The sequence below is a fragment of the Nanorana parkeri genome, unplaced genomic scaffold (assembly GCF_000935625.1).
Source record: "Nanorana parkeri isolate BGI_ZX_2015 unplaced genomic scaffold, ASM93562v1 scaffold431, whole genome shotgun sequence".
In the NCBI taxonomy this organism is placed as follows: domain Eukaryota; kingdom Metazoa; phylum Chordata; class Amphibia; order Anura; family Dicroglossidae; genus Nanorana; species Nanorana parkeri.
This window is the reverse complement of record NW_017306699.1, coordinates 377880-392301: the sequence shown is the minus strand read 5'-3', so window position 1 is coordinate 392301 and position 14422 is coordinate 377880. Positions and strand designations below refer to the sequence as shown.

The 14422-nt window shown below is 42.1% G+C and overlaps 1 protein-coding gene across 1 annotated transcript; it reads left to right on the top strand.

Moving 5' to 3' along the window:
• The first annotated feature begins 1640 nt into the window (after positions 1-1640).
• Positions 1641-12143, top strand: ZC3H12B (zinc finger CCCH-type containing 12B). Its single transcript, XM_018560080.1, has 6 exons — positions 1641-2445; positions 4155-4294; positions 6311-6545; positions 7992-8098; positions 9468-11444; positions 11962-12143. Exons 1-5 carry the CDS (start codon positions 1799-1801, stop codon positions 10901-10903), a joined length of 2565 nt encoding a protein of 854 aa, XP_018415582.1. The 5' UTR covers positions 1641-1798; the 3' UTR covers positions 10904-11444; positions 11962-12143.
• The last annotated feature ends 2279 nt before the right edge of the window (positions 12144-14422 follow it).

Genomic DNA, 14422 nt, shown 5'->3' with positions numbered 1-14422 from the left:
TTCTACTAACGCTGGCTTTGTTGGTACCGCTGATTCTCTCCTGCGGCTCTTCAAGTTCCCCCTTATGCCACCACCGGCCCTGGGAATGGTCACAACTAGGTCTTATTTTCGGGGTAGGTCTTATATTTTAGCAATTCCCAAAAATAGTACTAGATCTTATTTTCGGGGTAGGTCTTATTTTCAGGGAAACAGGGTAGCTGTGATTTTGTTGGTGTTTTGTCTTTGCTCAGTCCTGAATTAAAAATGTACATTTGTCCGCCAAGTTGATGATGGTATATACTGCTTGTTTGTCAAGGGGATTGTTTTACGTATTCCTTAGTTACTCTATGGTCCCATAGCAGCTGGCAGTCTGGTTCTGTTCTCTCCAGCACTGAATGTGGGTGCTACTCTTGCAACATCACATACAATGCAGGACCAAGCTGTGGCTGCGGCTCACACTTTGGTGTGAGGGGCAGTAACTAGCGGTTGAAGAAGAGCAGCTTCAGGGGACTGGTCATCACAATCTTAATTGACGGGGAAGAAAATTGCAGGACCATGGATAAAATGGTGTGTTAAAGAACGTGTTCTACTTCAGCACCGTTATTACACAGAGCTGTGCCCAATGCCTACCTTCTTCAGGTCCATATTTACCAGCTCTGCCAGCTGTGGCCTTCTGCGCTGTTTGCAGCCCAACCAGTAAAAATCTAGGCTTGGCTGAGTGACATTAACGTTCCAAAGACTTGAATAGAACATTGCCCATGCTATACAAGTATGCCCCATTCAAGTCTATGGAATGTTAGTGCGCAGACAGGGGCAGCCCGGCTGTAGATTTTTACTGTGCGGGCTGCAGACAGCATCAAAATGCTGCAGTTTGAGGAGCCTAGGGAGGGTGGCTGGGGGATTTTATTTTTTTATATTGCAGTCGATATGCATGTTTTAAATCCTTCCTTAGAAAAAGAATCCTCTGCTCGGGGATTCCCCTTTTTTTTTTTTTTCTTTTATAATATGGCCCTAAAAGGAACCTGTCAGGGCTACTAAACACCTGTACGCTTGTTAAGGGTGGAGGCCAGTGAATACTTACCTAGAACAAATCTGCCGGTCAGGGATCCTGGCTTCATTGCAGCATTCTTGTTTTGGGTCAGTGCTCCGTAAGTTATAAATTCTTAAACTGGCCATTTGCTTTGCCCCCTCTTATTATGGCTTGCCTGCTAGGATCTAGTATAGGTTCCAGACTGACTTGTCAGTCTGCGCAGAGGGCTATCTCTCCAGCGCCGCATCATAGGAGAGGGTGACTAAATGACAGGGTGACCAATAGCGAGAAGTGCTGGGTATTTTACTTGACTCCTGGTGACTGACCTGGGATGGTGGGGGAGCACAGAAACCAAAGGTCATTATATGCTCCGGAGAGGGGAAGGGACCTATTTCTTTTGCCCTCCACTGGATAAAGGAAAGTAATTTTAGTAAAGATGGATCTTAACTTCTTTACATCCAAGCAAACAGTGTAAAGCTCATATACTTCTATTTAGAAATGGTCCCTCTAAAATTGGAGTTGACCCTCCAGTAACAATCATAAGGAACTTGAATGTAAAGAGCATTTTAAATGATCTTTTGTTAGGATTATTTCAAAGTTTAATGAAGTATTTGATTGTGTTTCAGGAATCCATTGCACCCACATCTCAGCACTTCCCCTGCAAGAGTTTGGATTTCCGACATGGAGAGAATCTTGCTCTTGATTGAAAATGCCATTAAATCCACATAATTAGTAGTGTTGATAAAGCAAAAGGGGAGCCTTGTGATCTCTAGACATCTGCTAAACGTGATGACGGCCTGGTCCATGGTCAGAAAACTGGAAATGGAAAAGAAGAGGCCGTCCAAAGAAGAAAGGGCGGCTGCAAGTGAGATGGAATATGAGATGGGAGACTGCAGTGGAGAATCTGATGAATGGACCAGCTCTGAGAGTGAAGCCGAACAGCAGGGGGAAAAAAGTGCCATCAGCAGCTATGTTAACACTCTTTTTCAAGGCATAGACATTTCCAGCAAGCCCCACAGACAACTCTGCAGATCCCCGTGTCTGGACCGTCCCAGCTTCTCTCAGAGCAGTATTCAAGTTCCTCTTGAACAAGCAGCAAAGACGGAAGATGCTAAGAGCAGCCTAGACCGAGAGTATCAAGCAAAAATGGACTTTTCCCTAAAGTTGGGCTACAATGGAGAACAAATCCAATCTGTCCTTAACAAGTTGGGAGCAGATGCTCTTATTAACGATGTCCTAGCTGAGCTGGTGAGGCTAGGTAATAAGGGGGAATCTGAGGCACAGACTAGTGGAGGCAGTTTGAGTAGCAATCTTGTACCTAGAGGCCCATGCACCAAAGAAATAGCAACTCCCGAACTGTCTTTAGAAGATGATGTTGTTGACAGTTCGGATAACCTCAGACCAATCGTCATTGATGGAAGTAATGTAGCAATGAGGTTGGTACACTTTTACTGCAAACAGATCATTTCTGGTAGCATTATTACAGTGGAAATGTATTACTTAGAGGGAACTTAGAGTGACTCCATGAAGTCACTAGTGTTTTAATGCTTGTGTAGTTTTCATGGCTTTTAATGCATTGCACTTGTGTTTTACCAGCATTCTTCCTTTCTGGTTTTATGAATTAACTTTTTACTACCAATCTTTTTCGATGGCTTTACACACGTTTTACCTGTGTTACCAATTATATATTCTAGGGATGCATCGGTAACAGTTTTTCGGTTACAACTACAAAAAAAATAAAATTCGGTACTCGCCGATACTGATTTCCGATACCGGAAGTCCCATTAAGGAAGCCAGGCGGCGTGTAACGACTTGCTGCCCAGCTTCCTTATTAGCCTTGAAGCGTGTAATGACTCGCAGCCCGGCTTCCTGATTATCCATGAAGCCGTCTCCTAGTATTGGTATCAGTGCATCCCTAAAATATTACAATTACTTTTATATAGTGCCAACATATTCCGCCGCACTGTACAATCGTTTAGACAAACACGGACAAGCATCATCGACATAAGAAACAGTGGGTGAGGAGGACCCTGCTCAAACGAGCTTACAGTCTAAGTCCCCATTCACACCGCTGGCGTTTGTAGCTCATATTTGTCAGCACAGAAAAGCTCCACACAAGCCTGTAAAGATGCGCCCCTTTTTGGGGAGATCAGCGCAATGTGACCCTTTTTCCTATTCCTAATCGCGCTGATCTGCCCAAAAAAGCTCACCAGCGACTGGCTTTTTTTTCTCAGCACGACACTATGCTGAGACTTTAACGTGGACTTTAGAAATCAGTAGGATTTCTTGTGCGGAGCTTTTCCATGATGACCAATACGAGCTAGAAAAACGACGGCGGTGTGAACGGCGGGGACTTAGGGCTGTAATGTTCCAGTGCTCTAACCACTTTTCCAAACTGTGCCATGGTCAATTAGGGCGATGAGAATCAACATAACTTTGTGTGTGTTAGACCTTTTTTTTGTTTTGAAGGCCCACATAGTACAGCTGTGGAAACGCATTCGCTGACAAGATGTCGCCAACTCTTGTAGACTCTCATAGACTTGGGTGTGAAGGCGCAGTAAAGCAGTCATTGTGTACCACACCTGTATTTCTTTTTTTTTGGGTGTGAACAGGGCCAACCAATCAGAAACCGATTAATCGATGATTGAAAAAGTTGACAACTTTTTCTATAATCGATTATGTCGATTAGTTGTTGCAGCCCTATTGGGTTTTGCAGAAACAGAGTCTACATATGTACAAGGCTGCAACTAACGATTATTTTTATAATCAATTATATACAAATGGAGTGTTGCAAACATAAAGTATATTTTAGAATAATACCGGATGCACAATTTTTTGGAAGGCTTGGCATTGCAATACCATGCGTTCCAGTGTGGGCAATCGCACTGCAGGCGGGAGGTGCGTTTTGGGTGCCATTGAAATGAATGACAACGCAAAAAGAATAAAGCATGCATGCAGCCACCAGGATTTGATTGTGTCCTGACACTGCAGCCAGTTTATCAGGCTTACCAATTCCACTTGTACACTTTTATAGGATTGTGCGCGATAACCTCCATTCCTATACAGCAGAGATGTTGATGTGAAGGAGAGGAGATGGTATGCGTCTTGAATGTTTCATTTTTTTTTTTTTTTCTGTGTCATCCAGCCATGGCAATAAAGAGGTCTTCTCATGCCGAGGAATACAACTGGCTGTGGAATGGTTTCTGGAGAAAGGCCACAAAGATATCACTGTCTTTGTACCAGCTTGGAGAAAGGAGCAGTCAAGACCTGATGCTCCCATTGCTGGCACTCTGCTGCAAAACAGAAGTTCTGCAGAGCATGAGAACAGATACAGATTTAAAAGTAAGAGCAGCAAAGAGAAGGGAAACTACCATGGATTACAGTAAGGCGCACATTACAGTATTGTTTTATGTTAAAAAATCTGAGGGTTTAATGTCACTTTAAGAGCAATAACAAGAGACATTTAACATTCAGACATTTAACATTCAGTGAAAAGTTAGCATACCAAAAAAACCAAACCACTGTAAAACTTGCATGTAGCTTTTCAAGGTGGAGTTCAGGTCAATGAGGGTCATAATATAACAGTTACTTGTATTAAAGGATTATTCAAAGTTTAAAATGCAAGCCCAACCCAAATATTCAATCTGACATATAAAGTTGGACATGCCAAATAAAAATGTGAAGACAAAAACTTACTGAACCAGCACATAACAGATGATTATGATTACAATAGATCACGAAGAGGAAGCTAGAGAATGAATAAAAACAGGGTGTGGTATTATAACTATTTTGGTAGAATCCATTGACAATTACTTGGAAGAAGTGTGTCAGGAACTTGCAAAATGCTTTTTTTTCTCAGAATATGTTGCACAAATAATACTTGCCCTAGTTCATTAAATGTATTTCGGAGGATTAAGTATGCTCAGCAACTTCCTGGAAAAATGTAATTTAATAGGTTTATAGCTGGAAACAATATGAATCAGGGGTGTGGAAATAAAAAAAAAAAAACTACTTGTCCAAAGGACTAAAACGGGGGCTGAATCTACTTGTCCTTCATGATAATCTACTTGTCCCAATACTAAAAAAAGTTTTAAACAAAACTTAAGGATGCACCAATACCGTTTTTTCGGTATAGAGTACCGATATTTTACTTTCGGTACTCGCCGATACCGAATACCAATACCGGTGCTTCCGCTGGCATGGAGCAGGCTTCCTGGGTAATCAGGAAGCTGGGCAGCGGGTAATGCCATGCCACCCGGCTTCCTGATTGCTCGGGAAGCCAGCTACATGCTCCCCCGGCACTGCCAGTTAGAGGAAATTTTCCTCTGGCCCTAAGTTCCAGTATCGGGGAAGGTATCGGAGCATTTGGGCGAGTACAAGTACTTGCCCAAATACTCGGTATCGGCACTGAAATTAGTATCAGTGCATCCCTAATCAAAACTTATTTAACTAAAGGCAGAGCCAGCTGTGCCCACCCCCTCCCCGTCTGTTCCCCAGTCAGTGCTGGAGGATCGGAGAGGGAAGGGGGGGGGGGAATGCCAGCGGGAGCGGTGACTGACAGCCACCACTCTCTGCAGGGAGATGACCAGGAAGTGAGAGAGCTATGGTATGTGTTTGCTGACTTCCCGATCTATAGAGCCGACGTGTGACAGTTTCAATGTCACACGTGGGCTCTAACTATGGGGATGAGTGTAAATCACTCGCCTCATTGTTCCCACTTTAAGTTCAAAATGGTTAAAATAAGAAGAAAAAAACAGGTGGGTAATGTCCTACTTACTGTAATGGACTACCTTTCCTGAATATCCGGCCACCAATAATAGTTGGCTCCATTAGAGTTAAGATAACACTCACTGCACTGGCATTTTGAAATATATGTACAATCAGTCATGTACACAAGCTGCCTCATTTTAGGTAAAATGTAGAAAGTCAGCAATACTGGATATGGATTCTAGAGTACTTTATTTTTATATGGCTCTAATAGTAAGAAAACCTCTACTGAGAGAAATATGGAGGCTGCCATCGCTTACTTTTATTATACAAATGCTAGTTCCCGAGCTGCCTGACCAGAAAGTTTTGTGAAGTCAGAAATCTTGGTCGCGTTTTACTGGTTAGTGACTCGGGAAGTTCTGAAGACATTGGATTATCAAAACAGTGAGGAGACTCTTATTTTCTGAAGGAGAGGTTAGTAATAACGGCCTCCATATTTTAACAATAGAGGTTTTCGAATAATACGAATACTACCAGTATAGAATATTTAAAGGTCATGTAACATCAGATATGAATCTTTTGCTTTATCCACAGACCAGGAGGTTCTTCGGAAGCTGGAAAAGGAGAAGATTCTTGTGTTTACACCATCCCGCCGGGTGCAGGGTCGCAGAGTGGTTTGCTATGATGACCGTTTCATAGTCAAGCTGTCCTTTGATTCTGATGGAATAAGTGTATCTAATGATAACTACCGAGACCTCCAGAATGAGAAGCCTGAGTGGAAGAAGTTTATTGAAGAGAGACTTCTTATGTATTCATTTGTCAATGACAAGTAAGGGTCTTTTGTTCTGCATTATTGCCATTGGCCTACATCCATCATCTTAGAAGTCTGTCAGTTTAAATGCTTTCGTATACCGTATGGGAAAACCAAATACAATTTAACAGAGATGGCAATAAATACATTTTATATCAAAAGCTGAAAACCAAATCTTTATTGCTGTTCAGCTGCTTGCTAAAGTTTTAATCCAAAGTAAAGGGGATGAGCATGTGGCATCTAAATCGGCTAAAGAATGAACACATGCTTGTCATACACGATTTCTAGCTCAGACCAGTTTCATTTTATGCTACCAGAGAACAACCAGAGTCAATTCAATATTGCTTGTGGCCAAAGTGAGATGCTTCTACTAAGATATTGATATTTATAGAAAATATAAATAAGATCCCAGTCACAAGGAGCTCTGGCCAGTAAGGTTTCTTCTAAGATGTCTGTACAGTACATCTATGTAGCAAGACAAACAATGGGATGAATTGTTTCCATTCTACTGGAATGTTGTTGAGCTCTGATCAGGATATTTAGACTTGCCATTTTATTGATTCAACTTCACAGAGAAGGGAATTTATCAAAATCTGGAGCAAACAAAATCAGCTGTGCATGGCAACCAATCAGCTTCTCCATTTTTAAATCCTAACTGAACTACACTGCACGCGAAGCATCGCGGAGCGGTGGCGCGCTGCCTTTGCGAGCAGTGTGTCATGTCATTTTCTCCTGAGCACCTCAGCTGGCGAGAGCTCGCGGACCTGAGCGTGCCGAGATGAACAATTTCAACTTTAGCCAATCGGCTCGCGCGTATAAACCGGCGCGACGGGATGCGGTGTCTGGCCGGTTGTTAAGCACGAGCCGATTGGCTGAAGGTGCAGTCAATCATCTGACTGCACTCAGCTCACACACTGAGTGCCGTGCCGGACAGCTTTGCTTCGCTCTGCACGGTTTCGCGTGCACTGTGTCACGGCCTTTAGTCAGTAAGACATTAAAAATAGCAGAATGATGTGACCCATGGCAACCTATCGGTTCAGTTACAAGGGAACTCCAGCTGAAATATGTTTGTTAAGCTTGGATAATTTTATGTCCGGTTTCTAATTGCTGTGATTGTCTTCCTTTCACTTACTGTGTGATCTGTAGGGCAGGAAGTGATGGCAAATGTGCCCACTGGGAAGAGTTAGTCCATTTTAAGGTGACTTGTGGTTGGTTGCTAACTAATTTTACACTGCCATTGCTCTTTTTACTGGCTCATTAGATAAGTAGGTACATTGGGATGCATGAGTCACCCTAAAAAAACAAACTGGACCTCCTTTTATTAATGACTTACTTTTTTTTTACATTGCCGCACTATTTTATTTGGTTCTTGTTTAAAATCATTTTGCAGTACAAAGCATACGGTATTGTCATTGCTGTTATTTGATGGCTTCACTCTGCAACTCCTTTCCACTTTGTACCCAGGTTTATGCCACCTGATGACCCACTAGGAAGGCATGGTCCCAGTCTAGAAAATTTCCTACGTAAAAAGCCTGTGGTTCCGGAGCATAAGAAGCAACCATGTCCCTATGGTAAGTAGAAGCTGCTAGATGTGTGGTGTGTTGTTTTTTTTTTTTTTAAAGCAGCTTTGTATGCTTTCCCATACTTCAGAGCATGCAGCTGATATACGAGCTGGTCCAAGAGGTTAGTGTACAACTCTATCCAAAACATTTTTTCGGGTTTTTTTTTAAGTAAAGTGGGGAAGGGCTAAACTACTCGTGGGGCTTTATGTTTTATAACAATATGTTATATATGAATGTTATATCCCTTCCCCACTCTACACACACTTTAGTTGTGAAATGTCACTAGTATCATCTGTCAGAAATACTCTAAAATAGTGCTGATGGTGATGCCTCTATAGTGGCCCATTTCAATCTCACGGCTTTGAGCTAATATTGCAGAAGTATTGAAGTGTATGTGCGGTTTGTTGGAGCGTGTTTTAGCTGGTTGTGTGGTTTAACCCCTTTGTGATGAGAGACGTACACTGCAGGTCCCCGCCACGAAGTGCCCAAATGACTGATCACGTACACTGTACATGATCAGCTATTTAGGGATGTCAGAAGCCATTAACTGCTGAGATCAGTGGTTACCATTTATTCATTGATGCCTCAGTATTGAGCCCTCTATTAATGAAAGAATTAAGCTTTGACAGATATCTGATTGCTTGTAGCGATCGGGTATTTCACCGTAATAGCTGTGCGGGATTTACTGCACTCACTATCACTGACAGCTGAACACATGGGGGTCAGGAAATCCTGCTGTGTATCAGCTTTTTGGTACATGTTTCTGCAATAGAAACAGTTAACAAAATGTTTCTTTGTTGACACATTGGGGTTGATTTACTAACCTAAACACACACACACACACCAGGTGTGTGTGATTTTCACACAGCAAAACGTATTTATCAACCAAAAAGTCTCTAAAAGCATATTTCCACTAATGCCATATATGGAAAAATCATGCACATGATGCATATATAATGCTGCTTCACAGTTTAGACAAAAATGGTTAGCTCCTGCATTTACATTCCTGCATTCATCAACGCAAGCAACATAACATAGAGCTAATTTACACCACATTACCGTGCAATTCATTGCAGGGCTTTGAACAACACACCTGCTGGGTGTGTACACACTACAAAGGTGTTTCGATTCCTCCCATAGATCATGCTGGGAGGGAACACACTACAGAGGTGTATACACGTTCGTGGTGTGTTTAAAAGGTTAGTAAATCAACCCCATTGTATCAGACTTTTGATCATTCTGGGATTGTTGGACAGTTGACTTTACCCACTAGCACACAAAAGAATGTTCTGCAGAGGCTATATAACAGTAATGGAACAAATTCCATTTTTTAATTTTAACTATGTACCTCTTGGTAATCTCCTCTTGTTTATTTTAGGGAAGAAATGTACGTATGGACACAAATGTAAATACTACCACCCTGAGAGAGCGAACCAGCCTCTGCGATCAGTTGCTGATGAACTCAGAATAAGTGCAAAACTGTCAGCGGTCAAGACAATGAGTGAAGGTGCGTTAGTAAAATGTGGGATGGGCCCATCTAATTCCAAGGGAGATGGATCCATGGAAACAAAGCGAATTGCTCCTAAAAGACAATCTGATCCTAGTATTCGTTCTGTGGCTTTGGAGCCAGAACATAGGCTATCAGCAGCCCGCAAATCAGAGGCCAACTCTGTGCCATCACTTGTATCTGCCTTGAGTGTGCCAACTCTGCCACCTCCTAAGTGTCATGCTGTAAGTGCTTTGAACACACGTTCGGCAAGCAGCCCTGTGCCTGGATCATCGCAGTTCTCCCACCAGAAATCCTCCTTGGAGCACATGACAAGTGTTCACTATCCACCAATACTGGTCACCAACAGCCATGGCAATTCTGTCAGTTACGCTGAGGAGTATCCAAAATATGAATCTCTGGGAGACCATGGTTACTACTCAATGCTAAGTGACTTCTCTAATTTGAGCATCAGCAATATGCACAGCTCTGACTACTACAACGCAGAGCAGGACCGAGCAGCGTTTTCAAGGAACTCCAGCCCATGTCCAGATAGTTGCATGAGTCACAACAGCAGTGACTCCTATTCTTCATACAGTGACCTCTATTTGGGCATCTCAGATCCAGGACCTGAAGACACCGTCAAACACCAAAGGCCACCTCCACAGAATAGATGGCAGCCATTTGCACATGGCTACCATGAAGCTTTAACACGAGTTCAGAGCTACGGTCAGGAGGAGCCCATGCAAAATTCCCGGAAGCAGTCCTCTTCACATTTGGCTCTGCATCTACAACATCCACTTGTTGGGGCACGGTCAAGCTGTCCTGGAGATTACCCAGCGCCAGAGAATATGCACCCTTCTGCCAACGCTCAGCCTGGGAGAGCATTGGTCATGACTAGAATGGATAGCATATCAGACTCCCGTCTTTATGAGAGTAACCCCATGCGGCAAAGAAGACCTCCACTGTGCCGTGAACAACATGCTAGCTGGGACCCTTTACCTTGCCCCAGGGACTCCTATAATTACCACTCGTACCCACTTAGTAATAGTCTCATGCAGCCATGCTATGAACCAGTCATGGTAAGAAGCATGCCTGAGAAGATGGAACAGCTCTGGAGATCTCCTCACTGGCCTTCTATGGCCAGTGACCATAGAGAGCAACACATCATTCCAGAGCATCAGTATCAGACTTACAAAAACCTGTGTAACATCTTTCCTCCAGGGGTGGTACTCTCTGTCATGGAGAAGAACCCACACTTGACCGATGCCCAGCAGCTTGCAGCGATTATTGTTTCAAGGTTACGATCAGGTCAACACCACTGTTAATATCATCCCTTAATGCCTGGACAATAGTATCTATTGATCAAGTTGCCTGAATAAAACCTGGCAGTGTTTTTCACATTTAGCTTTCTCCGATGACCTATTGATCAGTTGTTTTTTTTTTTTTTCTTGCCACCATTTAAACTTTTTATTAAGACGATTTAACTTTTATTTATTTTTTAAAACTTTATGATCTTTACAGCATTCCCAAAGGAGTGCATATTTTATTGTATAGATATATCTATCCCTGCTAGACCTGTGTGACAGGTTAAACCTCAGTTCCTTGGAAGGCAAAGTCACTGATTCCTATTCTTAATAAAGAGGATAGAAGGGTCAGTCAATCTCTCCAATGCTGGAGATCCCAGCACATCATCAAAGCACATGAGTTGCTTGCACCATGTTAAGTTCAGCTGTTCACAAAAAACACCTGTTCATATTGTTAGCAATTATATTGCATGCCTATGTGTGTATTTGCAGTTTCAATCAGTACAACTGTGTACATAGGTAGTTCCTTTTCTGTATTGTTCAACAAAATTGCTGCCTTTTGCTTGCAGCCCATTTCCACATTTGCTGAGGTATTTTAAAAAAAACATATGCCAGCAATGTACACCGAGTGTACATGAAGCAGGTGTATGCAGTTGCTGTATATGAACACAGAAACATACTTTTTTTTGTCCTTTTCTTCATCTCCTCCTACAGCTCCTTTTTTAAAATGGCCACCTCCTGTGCTTGGCAAGCAGTCTGTGTACATTGACACTTTCTCTGCGAGCACTCTCTCCCCCTATTCATTGTGGAAACCCCCCTGGACAGTGTATTGTAAAGGCAGAGCTGGTGAGCAGTGATCTTGTTACAAGGAGGGGGTCCACTGCTTTTATCATTTGACTCCAGTATCAGCCTGAGTTTCCTGCGGAGACAATTTTCAATTTGTAGGACTCGGGCCTACTAAAAAGTCCATAAAAAGGTAGCCTGCAATGTGAGTCGTGAAACTGACACACATATACATCACCACTGCGCCTCTACATTACCACAATAAATGTGAATCGCTTACAAAGGTGGAAATGGGCTTTAAAAGAAGGTTTTGTTTGCACAAGGAAAATGTATTGCTGGACTCTTCGCTCTTTGATGTATCTTTCAGAGGTCATCAATACATTTCCATGTTGCAATGCATTGATGTACTACAGATTTTATATTTGCACAAAATGAATTTGTTTGTTTTTTCTTTTTTTGCACAATTTTTCGGCAGGTCGGTCGTACCTCAGTAATATTTCATAATAGCCATACGCCTCTTAATCACAATTGTGCTTTTGGTGCCCAAGATACAAAGAAGGCCTTTTAAATTTCACGATGGGCCAAATGCATGTCATATTTTGTAACAGAAGAAGAGATGTGTTTTGTATATTTTTTGATGTAGCTATGTGTCCATTTGTGGGCAACAAAAACCTGGACATTTTTTTTTCTTGAAAGAAAATTCCATTCCGATAGTATAGACGTTAATACTTGATCATGTCACGGTGGTATCCACAGCTCCTGAGGAGATGTAGCTTGAGACGTTGATTTCTGAACACGTTATCATTCATTTGGCTATGACTGGCCAGGAATGGTTATTTGAATGCCAGTACCTAGGTGGTTGAAAGACTAATAGACCAATTAGAATGCTAGTATGGGTAGGAGCTTTTGATAACATTGTCAATAGGTAAATGTGGTATTTGGGTGGTTTACAACCCACATGTAGGTTACCTGTGTCTAGGAGTCTCATGAATATGATTACAAAATAAGATTTGTAAGCCTCTCTTTAGGCCTAAGATGAAGGATCTCCATTTCAGCACATGCTGCACAACATTTACTTGGTGTTGGCTATCTCTAGGGGTCGTACAGATGTGGAAGATTTTACGATATTTGAATGTTCTTTCTAACTCTTTTACTAAAGCTTGTTATAAGGTTTACTAGTCCTTCACCTGGCGGTAAAAGAGTGCAACGCTTGTGGTGTCATTCTTGCAATAGATATGAAGAATTCTCTTCTTTGTCTTGCTTTGTATTCTCTTTTACTACCAATAAGTTTGTAAATGTCAGTGACGTCAGACAAGACTCACCAGAGACATTTCCCCTCATAGTTTGGTGTCAGTACGACCTTCCTTTTCTTTGGAATAAAGAAGGTGTAACTCTTGTTGCTGCTCCTTTCCAGCAGGTACTGGATTTGTTTGAGCTGCAGTCTTTATTCACTACTTCGTAATGGGTTAGTTGCACTTTTTGGTTGTTGTTGGCTTATGTACATAGATGTAAGGGGGAACACTGCAGATAGCATTGCCAGACCAGGCATTTTCTTGGTTGTCTTCTGCTGCACTCAGGTTGCTGACCCTTAGCACTATCTCTTATTCAATTTTCTAATGGACCCATTGTATAATACTTTTAAGGTTTTGAAGCCGATCCACAGCCATGCTTTGGGCTTTAGTCGACTTCGTTTTTTGTTTTTTTTCATGAAAGCGTAGAAGGGTCAAGCTGATTGGCCTTTTGTTTCTTCATGAGAAGGTGATAACTGCCTAAATGTTTCTTACTGTGAAACAAACGGAACGTCAGGCTGCCGTCAGGGTTTTCTCTGGCTTTCTGAGAATGGGTCTTCGGCTGCTCCACTTTAGCTCTGAAAACGTTTTATTCACAGGGAACCTGCATACATACATTGAGCCTCCCGGGTCAGTATTTGTTAGACCTGTGTTACTTCTAGCCACCCGTCATCTCCCTTTCAGGTTGCTGGAACACAGTAGAAATGGAACTGAGAAACCTGTTGTTGTTAACAGTCTTCAGATACTTTCAACCATGAGGCTCACTGAGAAGTGAAAGTGGCCTTGAAGTACAACTATACTGTTTGTGGATGAACTTTGAATGTGCAGACTTCGAATGAACACTAGAATTGAATCTGCTGTTACAACTAGAGCTCCTGTTTGTTGTTCTAGTTTAGATGGCTGATGCTCAAGTTTGCTCTGCCCTGTAATTCAACTGCTTCTAGTAGTAAGGCAATGGCAAGCTTCAGCTCTAGATGGGAGCCTTGGTTGTGACATATAGCAGATGGTCTAGAAAATTCCCCTTAACATGTGCTAAGGTTCTGTATTTCCCTCCAGTGTTGTGCTTCAAGCTTGTGATTTTCACTTCTCCCTTTGTTCAAGCTACCATTCCTGGGTATTGGTCACAAATCCTCAGATATCCATAGGCTGTATTTATATGTGTATTGAAGAATCAATTTAAGTCTAGTCAAGACTGAGATTCTTAGTAATGGAAGATGTTGGAGACCATAGCTTGTAACTTCAAAGGGAAGCCAGGCCAAAACTTACTACAGTTACATAGCTACCTAGTTAGTCAGGTTGAAAAAAGTCCACCGAGTTCCACCTATTTGTTCCTTTATTCCTATCTAATCGTATATTTTGCATTTTTTTTTTATGGGAATAAAAATGTTTTTAACACATTCAGAGCACTAAAACATTTACATCTAAAATCGGACATATTCACCAAAGCAGTGGACTGTAAAACACCCTG

What these genes read in the sequence shown, in the direction of transcription:
- ZC3H12B (XM_018560080.1), top strand. Translation starts at nt 1,799, where the DNA reads ATGACGGCCTGGTCCATGGTCAGAAAACTGGAAATGGAAAAGAAGAGG. An exon ending in ACCTGATGCTCCCATTGCTG is followed by an intron (nt 4,295 to 6,310) that starts GCACTCTGCTGC and finishes CTTTATCCACAG; the next exon opens with ACCAGGAGGTTCTTCGGAAG. An exon ending in TATTCATTTGTCAATGACAA is followed by an intron (nt 6,546 to 7,991) that starts GTAAGGGTCTTT and finishes CTTTGTACCCAG; the next exon opens with GTTTATGCCACCTGATGACC.